Below are 14212 nucleotides of genomic sequence, written 5' to 3'. Positions count from 1 at the left end.
GTTTTTATAGGTTGTTATTTAGTATTTTCCAGTCAATACACAGCAGCTAGTGAGTTTGCCCCTACAGCCATTATTTTCATGCTTTCCTACAAGAAAAAAAACTGAAAAATAAGGTTTATGCTTCTTGGGAGGAAAGGATGAAAAAAATTTAAATTGGATACATCTTCAAAGATTAATGATTTATACCCTATGGGTATTAGTAATCATATTTATTATACAAAAAAACAGTCATTAAAAGGCATTTAACAGAACACACTTATGTTATTCTATCAGAGTCAAATATCAGGACTCAAATCTGATGTAGCGAATTTGAAGGCTATAGAAAGACTGCTTCTGCAAGACCTGGAGCAGGTCAAACCGGAGCATCAGAAACCGAAGGAACTGAAAGGGTTACAGCAAGAACGCATTACAAAAAGGAGTGATGAAACACACAAACCTTCCAGCAGTCATCTCTTACCTCCCCTCGAAAGCCTCAAGAGAAGACCCAGACAGGTCCCACAAACAGGCAGCATCAGTGAGGAGAAAGAGCTAATCTGCAGGTCTGTGTAAGGGTCACATATACAGGCCTATATATTATTACACGGTAAATAATCCATGTTGTTGTAGCAAATTTAGCTTAGATTAATAGTACAAATTCTGTAATATATCTTATCAGCAAGTAACAAATTCTGTAATATATCTTATCAGACAAAATACTTCCTTCTCCTTTTATCAGGCATCTCCCCTCTCTCCATTCCCTGCTCTGAAAATCAGCTTGGCAATTACTTTTGTTTACTGGTTACAGCTTGTATTTTATTTATATTTTTATTCATTGTTTTTTTCATTATTTTTTTTCCTGATCATCTTCTGTATTTCAAATATCATCGGCCTGCTCCACCTCCAGACCTCCTGACGGGATACTTCAAAAGGTCAACGTCCTAAGCAAACCTTCAGGATCAAAGCCTTCACAGATGTAAAGAACACATACGTACATGTACACTGACCGGCATACTTACCACTGGATTATTTAAAGCTTATTAGCTGTTGAGTTTCCCTTTAAAAAGGGTTGTTTGGCCAGGACCCCTTTTTGGCAATGTCTGGGGTGGGTGAAAATAATTACATCAACTTACCTCCCTGGCTCTAGCGCTGCTGCCCACATTCCTCTGCTGTGTGGCAGCACTGGAGCCAGGTAGGTAAGAGGATGTAATAGTTTTTACCCACCACCTCGTGGACTCTCTCATATCAAGGTATATATGGGACTTTATAGACACTTTGCTAGTTTTTTCAACTGTGGGGTAAGCACATGTACAGAATTAACAGTATGCATTGTTGGGATTTGTTTGGTTGCTTCTATTTACTTGTGGCGGTTATATGACTCTGCGGGGACCATGGCGTTTGCCCCTCGGCCTTGCACTTTTAACCACTTTCTACATTTGCTGGGCACAGCAGACATTATTTGTTTTCTACACTTGTACATGAGCACTTTAATCATATTTGCACTTTTTGTAGCACATACTCTACCAATAGTCACCATCATGCCACCTTTGTGCCTTTAATATGCGCATGTGTTTTTGTATTTTTTTATGTGGCACTTAATGATTGTTTTGGTCTTGGATATATTAACAATTTATTAACAATGTCCTATAAGCAGCTTAACACAGAGGCAATTTGATACAATCTTTGGTGTTTAGTATTCAATAGTCACCAAAATTGGTTACATTTGACATCATACTTGTTCCATATACCCGACCACAGATTTTGCAACCTAGTGGCAGCAGCATTGATAAATTATATTTTTATATATTGAGTAGTATTTACCTGTCCACAAGTTAATATACTATTAAATATACTGTTGTTTGCATATGCACCTTGATACTATCCTCAATTCATATCATTTTGGGAGGCTGTGTGTGAGATATACAGTGGTGCCTTGGATTACGAGCATAATTCGTTCCGGGACCGTGCTTGTAATCCAAATCTCTCTTAAACCAAAGCAAATTTTCCCATAAGAAATCATTGAAATTCAGTTAATAGGGTCAACACCCCAAAATAATAATTTTATATTCTGAATAACATGTAAAACAAATGAAACAAACATTTAGAAACAGCAGAAAATGTGATATTATGCTGTACAGTATAGCAATCAGCATGTGGTGTATATAATGTATAGTAATGGCATAAACCTGAAAAACAGCAGCAGTTTGTAGATACAGTATGGGACCGCAGATCCCCATAATGCAATAGTGTAGTACAACAGGCTATAATAGAGAAGCAGGGCTGCTGTCAGAGGTCTGTGTGGTCACATGACAGCAATGGGGAAGGGGTGTGTGTTCAGCATGGACAAATCAGGAAGTGAGAATCACAGAGCTGTGCAGGAGGACAGTGAGAGAAACCTTTCTATACAGCAGTGTGAATGGCTGAGTAAGTGCAGGCACGTTATAGCAGCAGTGTGTATAGCGGAGTGTGAGTGCAGGCACATTTATAGCAGAAATGGAGAGGATGGGAAACACAAGGGCTGACAGAGTGCATGAAGGAATGAGCAGGGTATATGTGAGCACATACATGCAGCACTCTCTCTCTGGGGAGAGAGGGGTTACATTTATGAAGAGATTACCTCCACAGTCCTGTCCCCTGATGCAAGTCCCAGCCTGAAGTGGATCTATGATTTGGAAGGTGAGGGAGACTTCCTGGGTCAGAGTACAGGGCTGTAGACCCCGCTATGCAGACCATGCACCTCCCCCACTCCCTCTCCCACCCAGTACAGGGAGCTCTTAAACCAAAGCAATGCTCTTAAAACAAGTTACAATTTTTAAAAACTGTGAGCTCTTCTTGCAAAACACTCTCAATCCAAGGTACCTGTGTGTGTGTGTGTGTATGTATATATTATATATATATATATATATATATATATATATATATATATATATATATATATATATATATATATATATATACACATACACACACACACACACCACCCAAGGCATTAGACAAGAGATGCAATTACTGTCTATGTGATGTTAAATCATGTTGTATTTTACTGTGAGCTGTGCCCAATATCTATATCATACGGGATATGTACATGGTATCTAGGTGCCATTACTATAAGATCCATCTTTATATTATAATTGTGTGATTTATTATTTAGTAAACGCTTTTCTTGTATCCTCCACTAATGACGAAGGTGCCTAGCATATCGCAACAGGTGGGGTCTTCCACTGCTGTACTGGGTTGTTTCTATTCAGGCCGTATATCTATACCTGGTGTATTCATGTCCATTATCTTTTGGGCAATATTATATGCATCATCTGTCTGATATGTAATAAAGAACATTATTGGTTGCATCCCGTTCTTTACAGGAAAACTTATTAGTCTGGTTTAATGAAGCTATTTAAGGGCCCTATTCCCCTGGATGATTATCGTTCAGATTATCGTTAGAATCTAAACGATAATCGTTTGGTTGAAATGCAGTTAACGATTAACGACCGAACGAGAAATCGTTGATCGCTTTATAAGACCTGGACCTATTTTTATCGTTGCTCGTTCGCAAATCGTTTGCATTGAATAAGACATCGTTCAGTCATTCGCAATAGATACGAACGCAATAGCGAATAAATGGCGAAGAAAAACGATCGCAATTACGATCATAAGTAACAATTATCGTTCCATGGAAATGAGTGAACATTTTCAGGTCTTTCGCAATAGCGGTCGTTTGAGATCGTTAACGATTATGCGAACTATAATCGTCCGGTGGAATAGGGCCCTAATGCCCCTATTCCACGAGTCGTTTGAAGGAGCAAACGAGCACTATTAGCGCTCGTTTGCTCCTCGTTCCCCGCTCGCTGCCGCCGCTATTCAACGCGGCGTCAGCGAGCGGGTGAGTGCGGGAGGGGCGGCGGGGAGCTGCGGGGGGGCTGCCCGGGTGATCGCTGATCGTCCGGGCAGCCCATAGGATATAGCAGTGTCTGCTGCCGATGCTCCTATTCAACGGAGCGACGGCAGCAGATCGCTGCTATATCAGTCGCTTGTTTTTCAACATGTTGAAAAACAAGCGACTGCAACGATCAGCCGACATGAACGATGTCGGCTGATCGTTGCACTCTATTCCACGGGACGAATATCGTTCGTAGCAGTCGATATCGGCCGAATACGAACGATATTGCTCCTCTAAACGACCCGTGGAATAGGGCCTTAAGGGTCCATTTACACAGAAAGATTATCTGCCAAAGATTTGAAGCCAAAGCCAGGAATGGATTTAAAAAGAGGAGAAATCTCAGGCTTTCCTTTATGACCTGATCTGTGTTTATAGTCTGTTTTTGGCTTTGGCTTCAAATCTTTCTGTGTAAATGGACCCTGACCTTTATCTGGGTGTGTACAATCTGTAGCGCCTTTCTTTCTCCTTTTTATTGCAAATTTGTAGCGAGATTAGGAGATAGAGAGAGATAGTGTGAGAGAGAGCAAGCGAGCGAGATAGAGAGAGATATATATCTATATCTATCTCTCTCTCTCTTGTAGTGCCCACCCTCTTGCTAGATATATATGGGGTGTGTTGTATTGCAGCTCCACTAACCTAAAGTGAATGAATATAATCTGCAATATCATACTACATCAGACACTACAGAACACTGCACATGGAGGGATTCTGCGGTGAAGAGCTCCGCTGCAGAATTCGACCCTTTTTGCTCAGTGTAAACTGGCCCTAAGACTACCCCCTCTTCCAGTGCACACCAAATAAAAATGATTAAAAAACATCAGACAGCAGTAATATCTGAGAGGCAGAGAAGGAGGTACCGTAATACCGGTAGGATACAAGGGTGGCCAGACGGGTGAAAGGTGCATTTTTCTGGGCACAGTACCACTTTACCGTATCTCTTTTTTCCATACCGTGGATGCCTACAGCTTGCTCTGCCGTTCATATGATTGCGGCATATGGCAGTTTTTAAGCAAACCCCCCCACACTGTATGAAAAGACCACAGATTCTCCAGTTCGGTTTCAAAGTTTTTCAACACCCCCCCCATAAGTCAACACCCAGTTAAGACGACCCCTGACTTTTGAGAAGAATTTCTTGGGTTAAAAAGTAGTCTTATACGCAGGAAAACACAGTATATGCAAAAAAAAAGGGCCAGTGGAGCCTCATTTATGGAGCCTTGAAACACAGGACTAGCCAGATATCCCTCTGGGAAGGACCCAGCCGAGGTGTGGCTCCTGTAAGGAAACAACCAAAACCACCATTTCTCGGGCGTCTTATTGGGGGACACAGACACCATGGGTATAGGCTGCTGTGACTAGGAGGCTGACACTAAGAAAAAATAAAGCAAGTCGGCCCCTCCCAGCAGGCTATACCCGCCCACTGGCACTGAGCTAATCCAGTTTAGCTTAGTGTCAGTAGGAGGCAGATGCAGGTCTGGTTGCTCCAGATCATCTCTTTTTTTTTTTTTTTTCCTGTTACTAACCCCTTTTTTTTCCCTTACAGGTTGGGCACGGTGAGTAATCTAGACTCACCCTGATCCCACTTCCCAAGTGACCAGGGAACAGACCCTAAATATAGAGGGACTGTCTACCCTAGGTCACCTACGGCCGGACCCAGCGCCCAGGACACAGACCTGCTCAGCTGTCTGTCTCCTCATTGCGGACCTTGCTCCGCCAGCCCCTGCACACTCAGCCTCCCAGAGTCGAGCGTTCAGCGTGGCACAGTGCCGGCAGAAGACCAGAAGACATCGGATGGTGAGTTTCAGTTGTCTGGTCTCGGTTCAGTTGTCTGCCCGGGCGTTCTGCGCGTCCCCTCCGCTCCCCCTGTGTGCGCTCGTGCCTGCCCCCGGCGCGCGGCCGCCTCTCTCGGCCCCCCGCTCCCGGCTGTAGCGCGCAGGGCCTGTCTCCCCCGGCTGCTCCTCCACTCTGGGCCTGGTGTCGGAGGATACCGGTGTCCCTCCGGTCCCGATCGGCAGCCTCCTAGGCTCTCCCGGCAGCGTACGCTTCTCTCCGGTCCCGGCCGCCATCCCGGTTCAGGCTCCTGCTTGAATTTCCCGCGCGCGGGCCGGCGCGGTGACGTCACTGCGCTGAGGACGCCGCGCTAGTACATTCCCGCGCGTCGGCTCCAGGATACAGGCTTCCGGTCCGCACGGCATTACTGCGTCCTGCTCTGCAGCCGTTCTGCCGGTCTTCCTGCTGAGTCCCTGCTCCTGCATCATCCTCTTCAGGACGCTTCTGATTCTCCCGGGTAAGCTCTCTAAAGGATTCTTTTCTTTATTTTACTGTCTTCTTACTGCCAGCTCACTGGGTATCTGTTCTTCCCCTGCAGGCTGTCAGCCTCCCCAGTCTCCGAGTACTCTGCTGGAATCTTTCTACCACGACACCTTTTTTACTTAAGCTGTCTGCCTAGGAGGATACACTTGTGTTTTTTTCCTTATATTGCATTATGTCTGATTCAAGGTCTGACTCCTCTCGCCGTCAGCAGCCTCCTCCTTCTTCTGTTACTTACTATTTCTGTTCATCCTGTAACACTAAATCTTCTTCTGGCCATTCTCAGCCACTCTGCACCGCTTGCTCCATGCAGTCCGGTTCTTCTCAGTCCCTTGCACAGGATCCCCCTCCTTCCCAGGAGTCGGATGAGCCAGCTCCAGCTTGGGCGCGTTCCCTCTGTCGTTCTGTCTCTCAGATGGCTGAACTTTCCCAGTCGGTCGCGGCTGCCCTCGACCGTCTATCCACTTCCGCGGCAGCTCAGGCTCGCCCTCTCCCTTCCACCAGTCACTCCGGTCGGAGTCATTCCCGTAAACGCCCTCGGGCGGCGTCTTCTCGTTCGTCTTCAGGCTCCCCTAGGTCGAGTTTGGCTCCTGCCCACATCTCCCCAGCTAGACAGTCTCATTCTCCTGGAGACCAGTCAGATTCCGAGGGAGCTTCCGCCTCTGACTCAGAGGATTCTCACATGTCTGCCACGGTGGATAACCTCGTGGCCGCCATCCGTGATACCTTCCAGTTGAAGGATTCAGCGGACCCACCTCCATCCAGGGAGGTCTGTTTCAACAAGAGCGCCCTCCGTGTCCATAGCTCCTTTCCCAGTCACAAGGAATTTGACGCTTTACTCACCAAGAGCTGGAAGTCCCCGGATAAAAAGTTTGCCAAGCCCAAACGCTTGAAAGCCTTGTATCCGTTTTCGCAGGACCTTGTGTCTCTCTGGTCCTCCCCCCCTTCTGTGGATCCTCCGGTTTCCCGTTTGACTAAGGCCACTACGCTTCCTCTTGACAACGTGGCTTCCTTCAGGGATTCCACCAATAGACGAGTGGAAGCCTTGGCTAGGTCGGCTTTCGAGGCCTCCGGATCCTCCCTTTTGCCCACCTTTGCCTCCACGTGGGTTTTCAAGGCGATCTCGGTGTGGGCTAAACAACTGAGGGACGGTCTTCTTTCTGGGGCGCCCCCTGAGGACCTGGCTGACCTTACTCAGCAGATACAAGATGCGGCCCAGTATATCTGTTTGGCTTCCTTAGACTCCGCAGCCAGCTCAGCCTTCGCATCAGCAAATATCGTGGCCATACGCCGATCCCTATGGCTCCGTGAGTGGCGGGCTGACCCGGCCTCAAAGAGGTCTCTTACCAGCCTCCCTTTTGCAGGTTCCCGTCTTTTTGGGAAACGCTTGGACGAAATTATTTCTGACGCTACCGGAGGTAAGAGTACCAGTCTTCCCCAGCAGCGCCCTAAGCGTCAGGATACCCGACGCAAGCCGGGTTCCTTTCGCTCCTTTCGGTCGCTCCCGCCAGCTCCCTTCCGCTAAAAATGCGGGCACTCAAAACAAGAGGACTGGTTTCTCCAGGAACCGTCCTTCCTGGCAAACCCGGAAGAACTCCTCCCGGCCCCCATTCAAGTCAGGCGCTCCCAAGACCGCCTCCTCCTGAAGTTTTCCCCCCGTGCGACTCCCCGCAGGTGGGCGGCCGTCTCCTGTTTTTCCAGGAGGCCTGGCTCTCCCATGTCGAGGACGCCTGGGTGCGGGACGTGGTTTCTCGGGGCTACAAGATAGAGTTTTCCTCCATTCCTCGCGACCGCTTCTTTCCTTCTCGCCTGCCTCGGTCTCCCTCCCTGGCGGCCGGGTTCTCTCAGGCCCTTCAGTTTCTCCTCGACAAGAGAGTTGTCGTTCCCGTTCCTTCTCCCCAACGGTTCCGCGGTTTCTATTCAAACCTTTTTGTAGTTCCGAAAAAGGACGGCTCGGTGGGTGCAATTTTGGACCTCAAACGACTGAACCGCCACGTCCGGCTATCTCATTTTCGGATGGAGTCTTTGCGTTCTGTCATCGCGTCCCTGGAGCCGGGAGAGTTCCTCTCCTCGGTGGACATCCAGGACGCGTATCTCCACATTCCGATTCCCCCCCCCCCACCAGCGTTTTCTTCGCTTTGCCATCGGATCGGACCACTTTCAGTTCGTGGCCCTACCTTTCGGCCTGGCCACGGCCCCTCGTGTTTTTACGAAGACCATGGCGGCCGTCATGGCTCTTTTACGGTCTCGAGGGATTTCAGTAACGCCCTACTTGGACGACATTCTGGTCAAAGCCCCGTCCAGGGACCAGAATTTGGAAAGCCTCCGTATAACGTTGGACACACTCTCTCGTTTCGGGTGGCTCCTCAACCGACCCAAGTCCTCCTTGACCCCCTCCCAGTCCATCGTGTTTCTGGGGATGAGGTTGGACTCGCTTCAGGCTCGGGTCTTTCTCCCGGAGGACAAGCTGGCGTCCCTTCGGTCTGGGGTTCGAGCCCTTTGCAGTCATCGCCCGGTGTCCATTCGATTCTGCATGAGGGTTCTGGGAAGGATGGTGGCCGCAATAGAGGCAGTGCCGTTTGCACAGTTCCACTCTCGTCCCCTTCAGCTCTTCCTTCTGGCGCAGTGGGACAGGTCACTCCCTTCACTGGATTGCCGGGTCAGCCCCCCTGCTCGTCTTCGGCGGGATCTCCAATGGTGGCTCCAGTCTCCGAGCCTCTCCATCGGTCGCACATTCCTCCCCATTCACTGGCAGATCGTAACCACCGACGCCAGCCTGCAGGGCTGGGGAGGAGTGTGGCACACTCTCACCGCGCAGGGGACTTGGTCGCCGCAGGAGTCTCAGCTTCCTATAAACATACTCGAGCTTCGGGCCATCAGGCTCTCTCTCCTGCACTGGCAGTCGCAGCTCCGAGGTCTCCCCGTCCGCGTACAGACAGACAATGCCACTGCGGTGGCGTACGTGAATCATCAGGGCGGCACCCGCAGCAGGGCCGCCATGACGGAAGTGGCGCTGATCCTCTCCTGGGCAGAGGTAAACGTGCTGGCCCTGTCAGCTGTCCACATCCCAGGGGTGGACAATTGGATGGCCGACTACCTGAGTCGCGCACGTGTGGATCCAGGGGAATGGACCCTGCACCCCGAGGTGTTCTCCCAGATATGTCTCAGATGGGGAACGCCCGACGTGGATCTGATGGCATCCCGGATCAACCGACGTCTGCCGAAGTTTGTCTGTCGGACGCGGGACCCTCAGGCTCTGGCGTCAGACGCTCTGGTGATTTCCTGGCGGCAGTTCCGCATGCCTTACATTTTCCCTCCCCTCCCGCTCCTTCCACGGGTAGTGAGGAAAATCAAGGCGGAAGGGGTTCCAATCATCCTGGTGGCCCCGGACTGGCCCCGCCGCGCCTGGTACGCGGATCTAGTGAACCTTGCCGTCGACGCCCCCTGTCGTCTGCCCGACCGTCCGGATCTTCTAAGTCAAGGCCCGATCTGCCACCCGCATTTCGCGTCGCTTCGTTTGACGGCGTGGCTGTTGAAACCTGGGTTCTAAAATCCCGGGGCTTCTCGGACGCGGTCGTCAGGACGATGATCAGGGCGCGAAAGTCGTCATCTGCCAGGATTTACTATCGCTGTTGGAAGGCCTACCTCCGTCATTGTGAGGTCTGCGCGGCGCACCCGCTTTCCTTTTCGGTGGCCCGGCTCCTCGCTTTCCTCCAGGCAGGGCTGGAGTCCGGTTTATCCCTTAGTTCCCTTAAGGGTCAGGTTTCCGCGCTTTCTGTTTTTTTCCAGAGACCCTTGGCTTCGATCTCTCATGTAAAGACCTTCCTTCAGGGTGTGGCACATCTTGCCCCCCCTTATCGTCGTCCAGTTCCCTCCTGGGACCTGAACCTGGTTTTGGATGCTTTGCAGTCTTCTCCGTTTGAACCCCTCCGGGACGTGCCCCTGACTATTCTTTCCTTCAAGGTGGTCTTCCTGGTGGCCGTCACGTCGGTTCGGCGGGTATCGGAGTTGGCCACTCTTTCTTGCCGCCCTCCCTTCCTGGTCTTTCATCAGGACAAGGTGGTGCTGCGGCCTGTGGCCTCATTCCAGCCCAAGGTCGTGTCGCCTTTTCACCTCAATGAGGATATTATCCTCCCCTCCTTCTGTCCCGCCCCCTCTCATCCGAGGGAGCGGGCGCTTCACCACTTGGACGTAGTTCGCGCCTTGCGCATCTACCTTGCGCGGACGAAGTCGTTTCGCACTTCTGACTCCCTTTTCATCATCCCTGAGGGTCCTCGCAAGGGTTCGGCAGCGTCCAAGGCGACTCTTGCCCGCTGGATTTGTTCTGCCATCTCTCGAGCTTACAGTGGTAAGGGTAAGGCGCCTCCTTTCGGAGTCTCGGCTCACTCTACTCGGTCGGTTGGGGCTTCCTGGGCTATCCGGCACGGGGCTTCGGCCCTTCAGGTGTGCAAGGCCGCCACATGGAAGTCTCTGCATACCTTCTCGAGGTTTTACCGCGTGGACACCTTTGCATCGGCTGATGCGAGCTTGGGCCGCAAGGTCTTGCAGGCAGCGGTGGCTCCTTCTCCTTGAGCTCTTCTCTGCTCTTTCCCTCCCAAGGGACTGCTTTGGGACGTCCCATGGTGTCTGTGTCCCCCAATAAGACGCCCGAGAAAGGAGGAGTTTTTACTCACCGTAAACTCTCTTTCTCGTAGTCTTCATTGGGGGACACAGCACCCACCCCTTGTTTGTCTGTGTTGTAGTTGCCGTTTGGCCTGTGTTTTCAGACCTTGAGTGTGGACTGTGTTTTTTCCTTTTCCTTCGGCTCCTCCTACTGCTTTTCACTACTGGATTAGCTCAGTGCCAGTGGGCGGGTATAGCCTGCTGGGAGGGGCAGACTTGCTTTATTTTTTTTTAGTGTCAGCCTTTTAGTCACAGCAGCCTATACCCATGGTGTCTGTGTCCCCCAATGAAGACTACGAGAAAGAGAGTTTACGGTGAGTAAAAACTCCTCCTATTAAGTGGTCCTATAAGTCAATGTAATAACAAGGGAAAAACCATGGCCAGGTAACCATCCACATACAGCGGTTTCTGGGTGTCAGTGTGGAGCAGGATTCTGGCTAGGTGGGAGCAATGCCTAGTAAAGCCATAAGAGAAACAAATCACTGATCTCAGAGAGACCAGACAAACAATAACACTGCTGGCTGTTGGTTAAAGCACTCAATGCAGTGAAATCCTCCTGGGAAACATGAATATGCAAAGAGTTTGTGGAGCCTCATTTAAGAGTATGGAAACAGAGGGCTAGCCAGATATCCCTCTGGGAAGGACCCAGCCAAGTGTACAAATTCATAAGACTGATAATGGTGGTAACATGGACGACTGGAAGGGTTGAGTATTTATCCAAACATCCAAGTGATTTTACACAACCAGCTCACTACATCCACTGCGAACATCCATTTTCCAAACACCCAAGGAGGGTAAATGCTTATATACTGAATAAGGCAGTGTATACAGAAGGAGTACATGCTCAATAACTATAGCATCGCCTGTTATTTTATTATAAAAAAAAAAAAATGAACCAAAGAAATAAGACAAACACAGAAAAAATTACTATACTGTACATAAAAATAAACAGTTTTGCACTTTGACTAGGAACATGTGTATCAAAATACATTAACTATCAGGCCCAATATTGGATGGTGCGGCCATATCACACCTCGCTGTCCATTGGTCCTTCAGTGCTGTGTCGCTTTATAACATCTCCCAAAATATTCACATATATAACATGTCCAGAAGTGTTCCTCCTATCTGGTGAAGGAACGAACATGACGTCCTCTGCTGCCATTGCCTCCAAGGAATTTTCCACGTGAAGCATTTCCACCGCCTGCAGCTGTAGTCCAGGATGGTCCAAGACCACCACCACCGCGGCCCCTGGCAGCTCGTTCACGAGGGTTTGGACGGTATCCTGAAGAAAAAAGGAAAAATAATGATCAGTGTAATGATGCAAAAAGGAGGATAAACACTAGAGATGAGCGAACCGGGTTCGGGTTTGAGTCGATCCGAACCCGAACGTTTGGCATTTGATTAGCTGGGGCTGCTGAACTTTTGATAAAGCTCTAAGGTTGTCTGGAAAACATGGATACATCCAATGACTATATCCATGATTTCCACATAGCCTTAGGGCTTTATCCAACTTCAGCAGCCACCGCTAATCAAATGCCGAAAGTTCGGATTCGGATGGACTCGAGCATGCTCCAGGTTCGCTCATCTCTAATTAACACGCAAGGCACATGTAAGGGTAAAAGTAACACTTTTCATTATATATATTAATATATATATATATATATATATATATATATATATATATATATATATATATATATATATATATATATATATAGTGGTGCTTTGGATTACGAGCATAATTCGTTCTGGGACCGTGCTTGTAATCCAAATCCGCTCTTAAACCAAAGCAGAATCTCCCATAAGAAATCATAGAAATGCAAACAATTGGTTCCACACCCCAAAAATAATGATTTATTATTCTGAACAACAGGTAAATCTAATAACAAACAACAAACATTCAGAAACAGCAGAATATGTGATATTATAAGTTACTGTACAGTGATGAGGAGGATGGGAAACACAAGGGCTGACAGAGACTGCAGGGAGCATGAAGGAATGAGCAGGACAGATGTGAGCACAGTATAACAGCACTCTCTGTCCAGAGAGAGAGGGCTTACCGCTATGAAGAGATTACACCTCACAGTCCTGTCCCCTGATGTAAGCCCCAGCCTGGAGTGGATCTGCTATGATTTGGAAGGTGAGGAAGACTTCCTGGGTCGGAGTACAGTGCTGTAGACCCCGCTATGCAGACCATGCCCCTCCCCCATTTGCGCTCCCACCCAGTCCAGGGAGCTCTTAAACCAAATCAATGCTCTTAAACCAAGTCACAATTTTTAAAAACTCTGAGCTCTTAAACCAAAACGCTCTTAGGTTACAAACCCACTTGCCGGATCTGCAGCGAGTCTCCTTGCTGCGTTTTTGCAGCGAGACTCGCTGCAGATCCTGGCCCTATACTTTCAATAGCAGAGAAACTCGCAGCAGGGATGTACATCCCTGCTGCGATTTTGTCTGCAGCCCGCCCCATTAACCCCCCGGCCGCCGGACATTATACATTACCGGGTCCTCGTTCCTGCTTGCTTCGGGGCTCCCGGTGTCTTCACGGCCCGCCCGGCCAATCAGTGCGCTGCGGCAGGGCAGCGCACTGATTTGCCGGGCGGAACGTGCCGGGAGCCGCTGAAGCAAGCTGGAGCCGGGATCAGGTAATGTATATCGCCCCCGGCCGCACGATCGCCCGCAGCCCCCGGCCTCACGATCGCCCGCAGCCCTGCAGCCCCCGACCTCACGATCGCCCCCAGCTGGGGGCGATCGTGCGGCCGGGGGCTGGGGGCGATCGTGCGGCCGGGGGCTGTATATACATTACCAGGTCCCCGCTCCTGCTTCCTCGGCGGCTCCCGGCACGTTCCGCCCGGCCAATCAGTGCGCTGCCCCGCCGCAGTGCACTGATTGGCCGGGCGGGCCGTGAAGACACCGGGAGCCCCCTGAAGCAAGCAGGAACGGGGACCCGGTAATGTATAATGTCCGGCGGCCGGGGGGTTAATGGGGCGGGCTGCAGACAAAATCGCAGCAGGGATGTACATCCCTGCTGCGAGTTTCTCTGCTATTGAAAGTATAGGGCCAGGATCTGCAGCGAGTCTCGCTGCAAAAACGCAGCAAGGAGACTCGCTGCAGATTCGGCAAATGGGTTTGTAACCTTAAAGCAAGTTACTCTTAAACCAAGGTAACACTGTATGTATGTATGTTATATATATATATATATATATATATATATATATATATATATATTTATATTTTTTTTAACATACTGTACTTCGTATCACCTTGTGCAAAATTGCTCGAACTATTAAATTACTACATTTCTGATGTCACAAGGTAAATGGCGTAACCGCA

At 49.4% G+C, this 14212-nt stretch overlaps 1 protein-coding gene across 1 annotated transcript in view; it reads right to left on the bottom strand.

Annotated features, from left to right (window-relative positions):
- Window positions 1–11734: 11734 nt before the first annotated feature.
- Window positions 11735–14212, bottom strand: part of VIRMA (vir like m6A methyltransferase associated) — a 31361-nt gene continuing 28883 nt past the window's right edge. Inside the window, exon 24 of the mRNA XM_069957289.1 lies at window positions 11735–12164. Coding sequence (XP_069813390.1) covers window positions 12004–12164 — 161 coding nt within the window. The 3' untranslated portion in view covers window positions 11735–12003. The remainder of the gene's footprint in view (window positions 12165–14212) is intronic.

The sequence above is a fragment of the Dendropsophus ebraccatus genome, chromosome 2 (genome assembly GCF_027789765.1).
Source record: "Dendropsophus ebraccatus isolate aDenEbr1 chromosome 2, aDenEbr1.pat, whole genome shotgun sequence".
NCBI classification, from domain to species: Eukaryota; Metazoa; Chordata; class Amphibia; order Anura; family Hylidae; genus Dendropsophus; species Dendropsophus ebraccatus.
The sequence above is the reverse complement of the archived record's forward strand: the minus strand, read 5'-3'. Positions and strand labels throughout refer to the sequence as shown.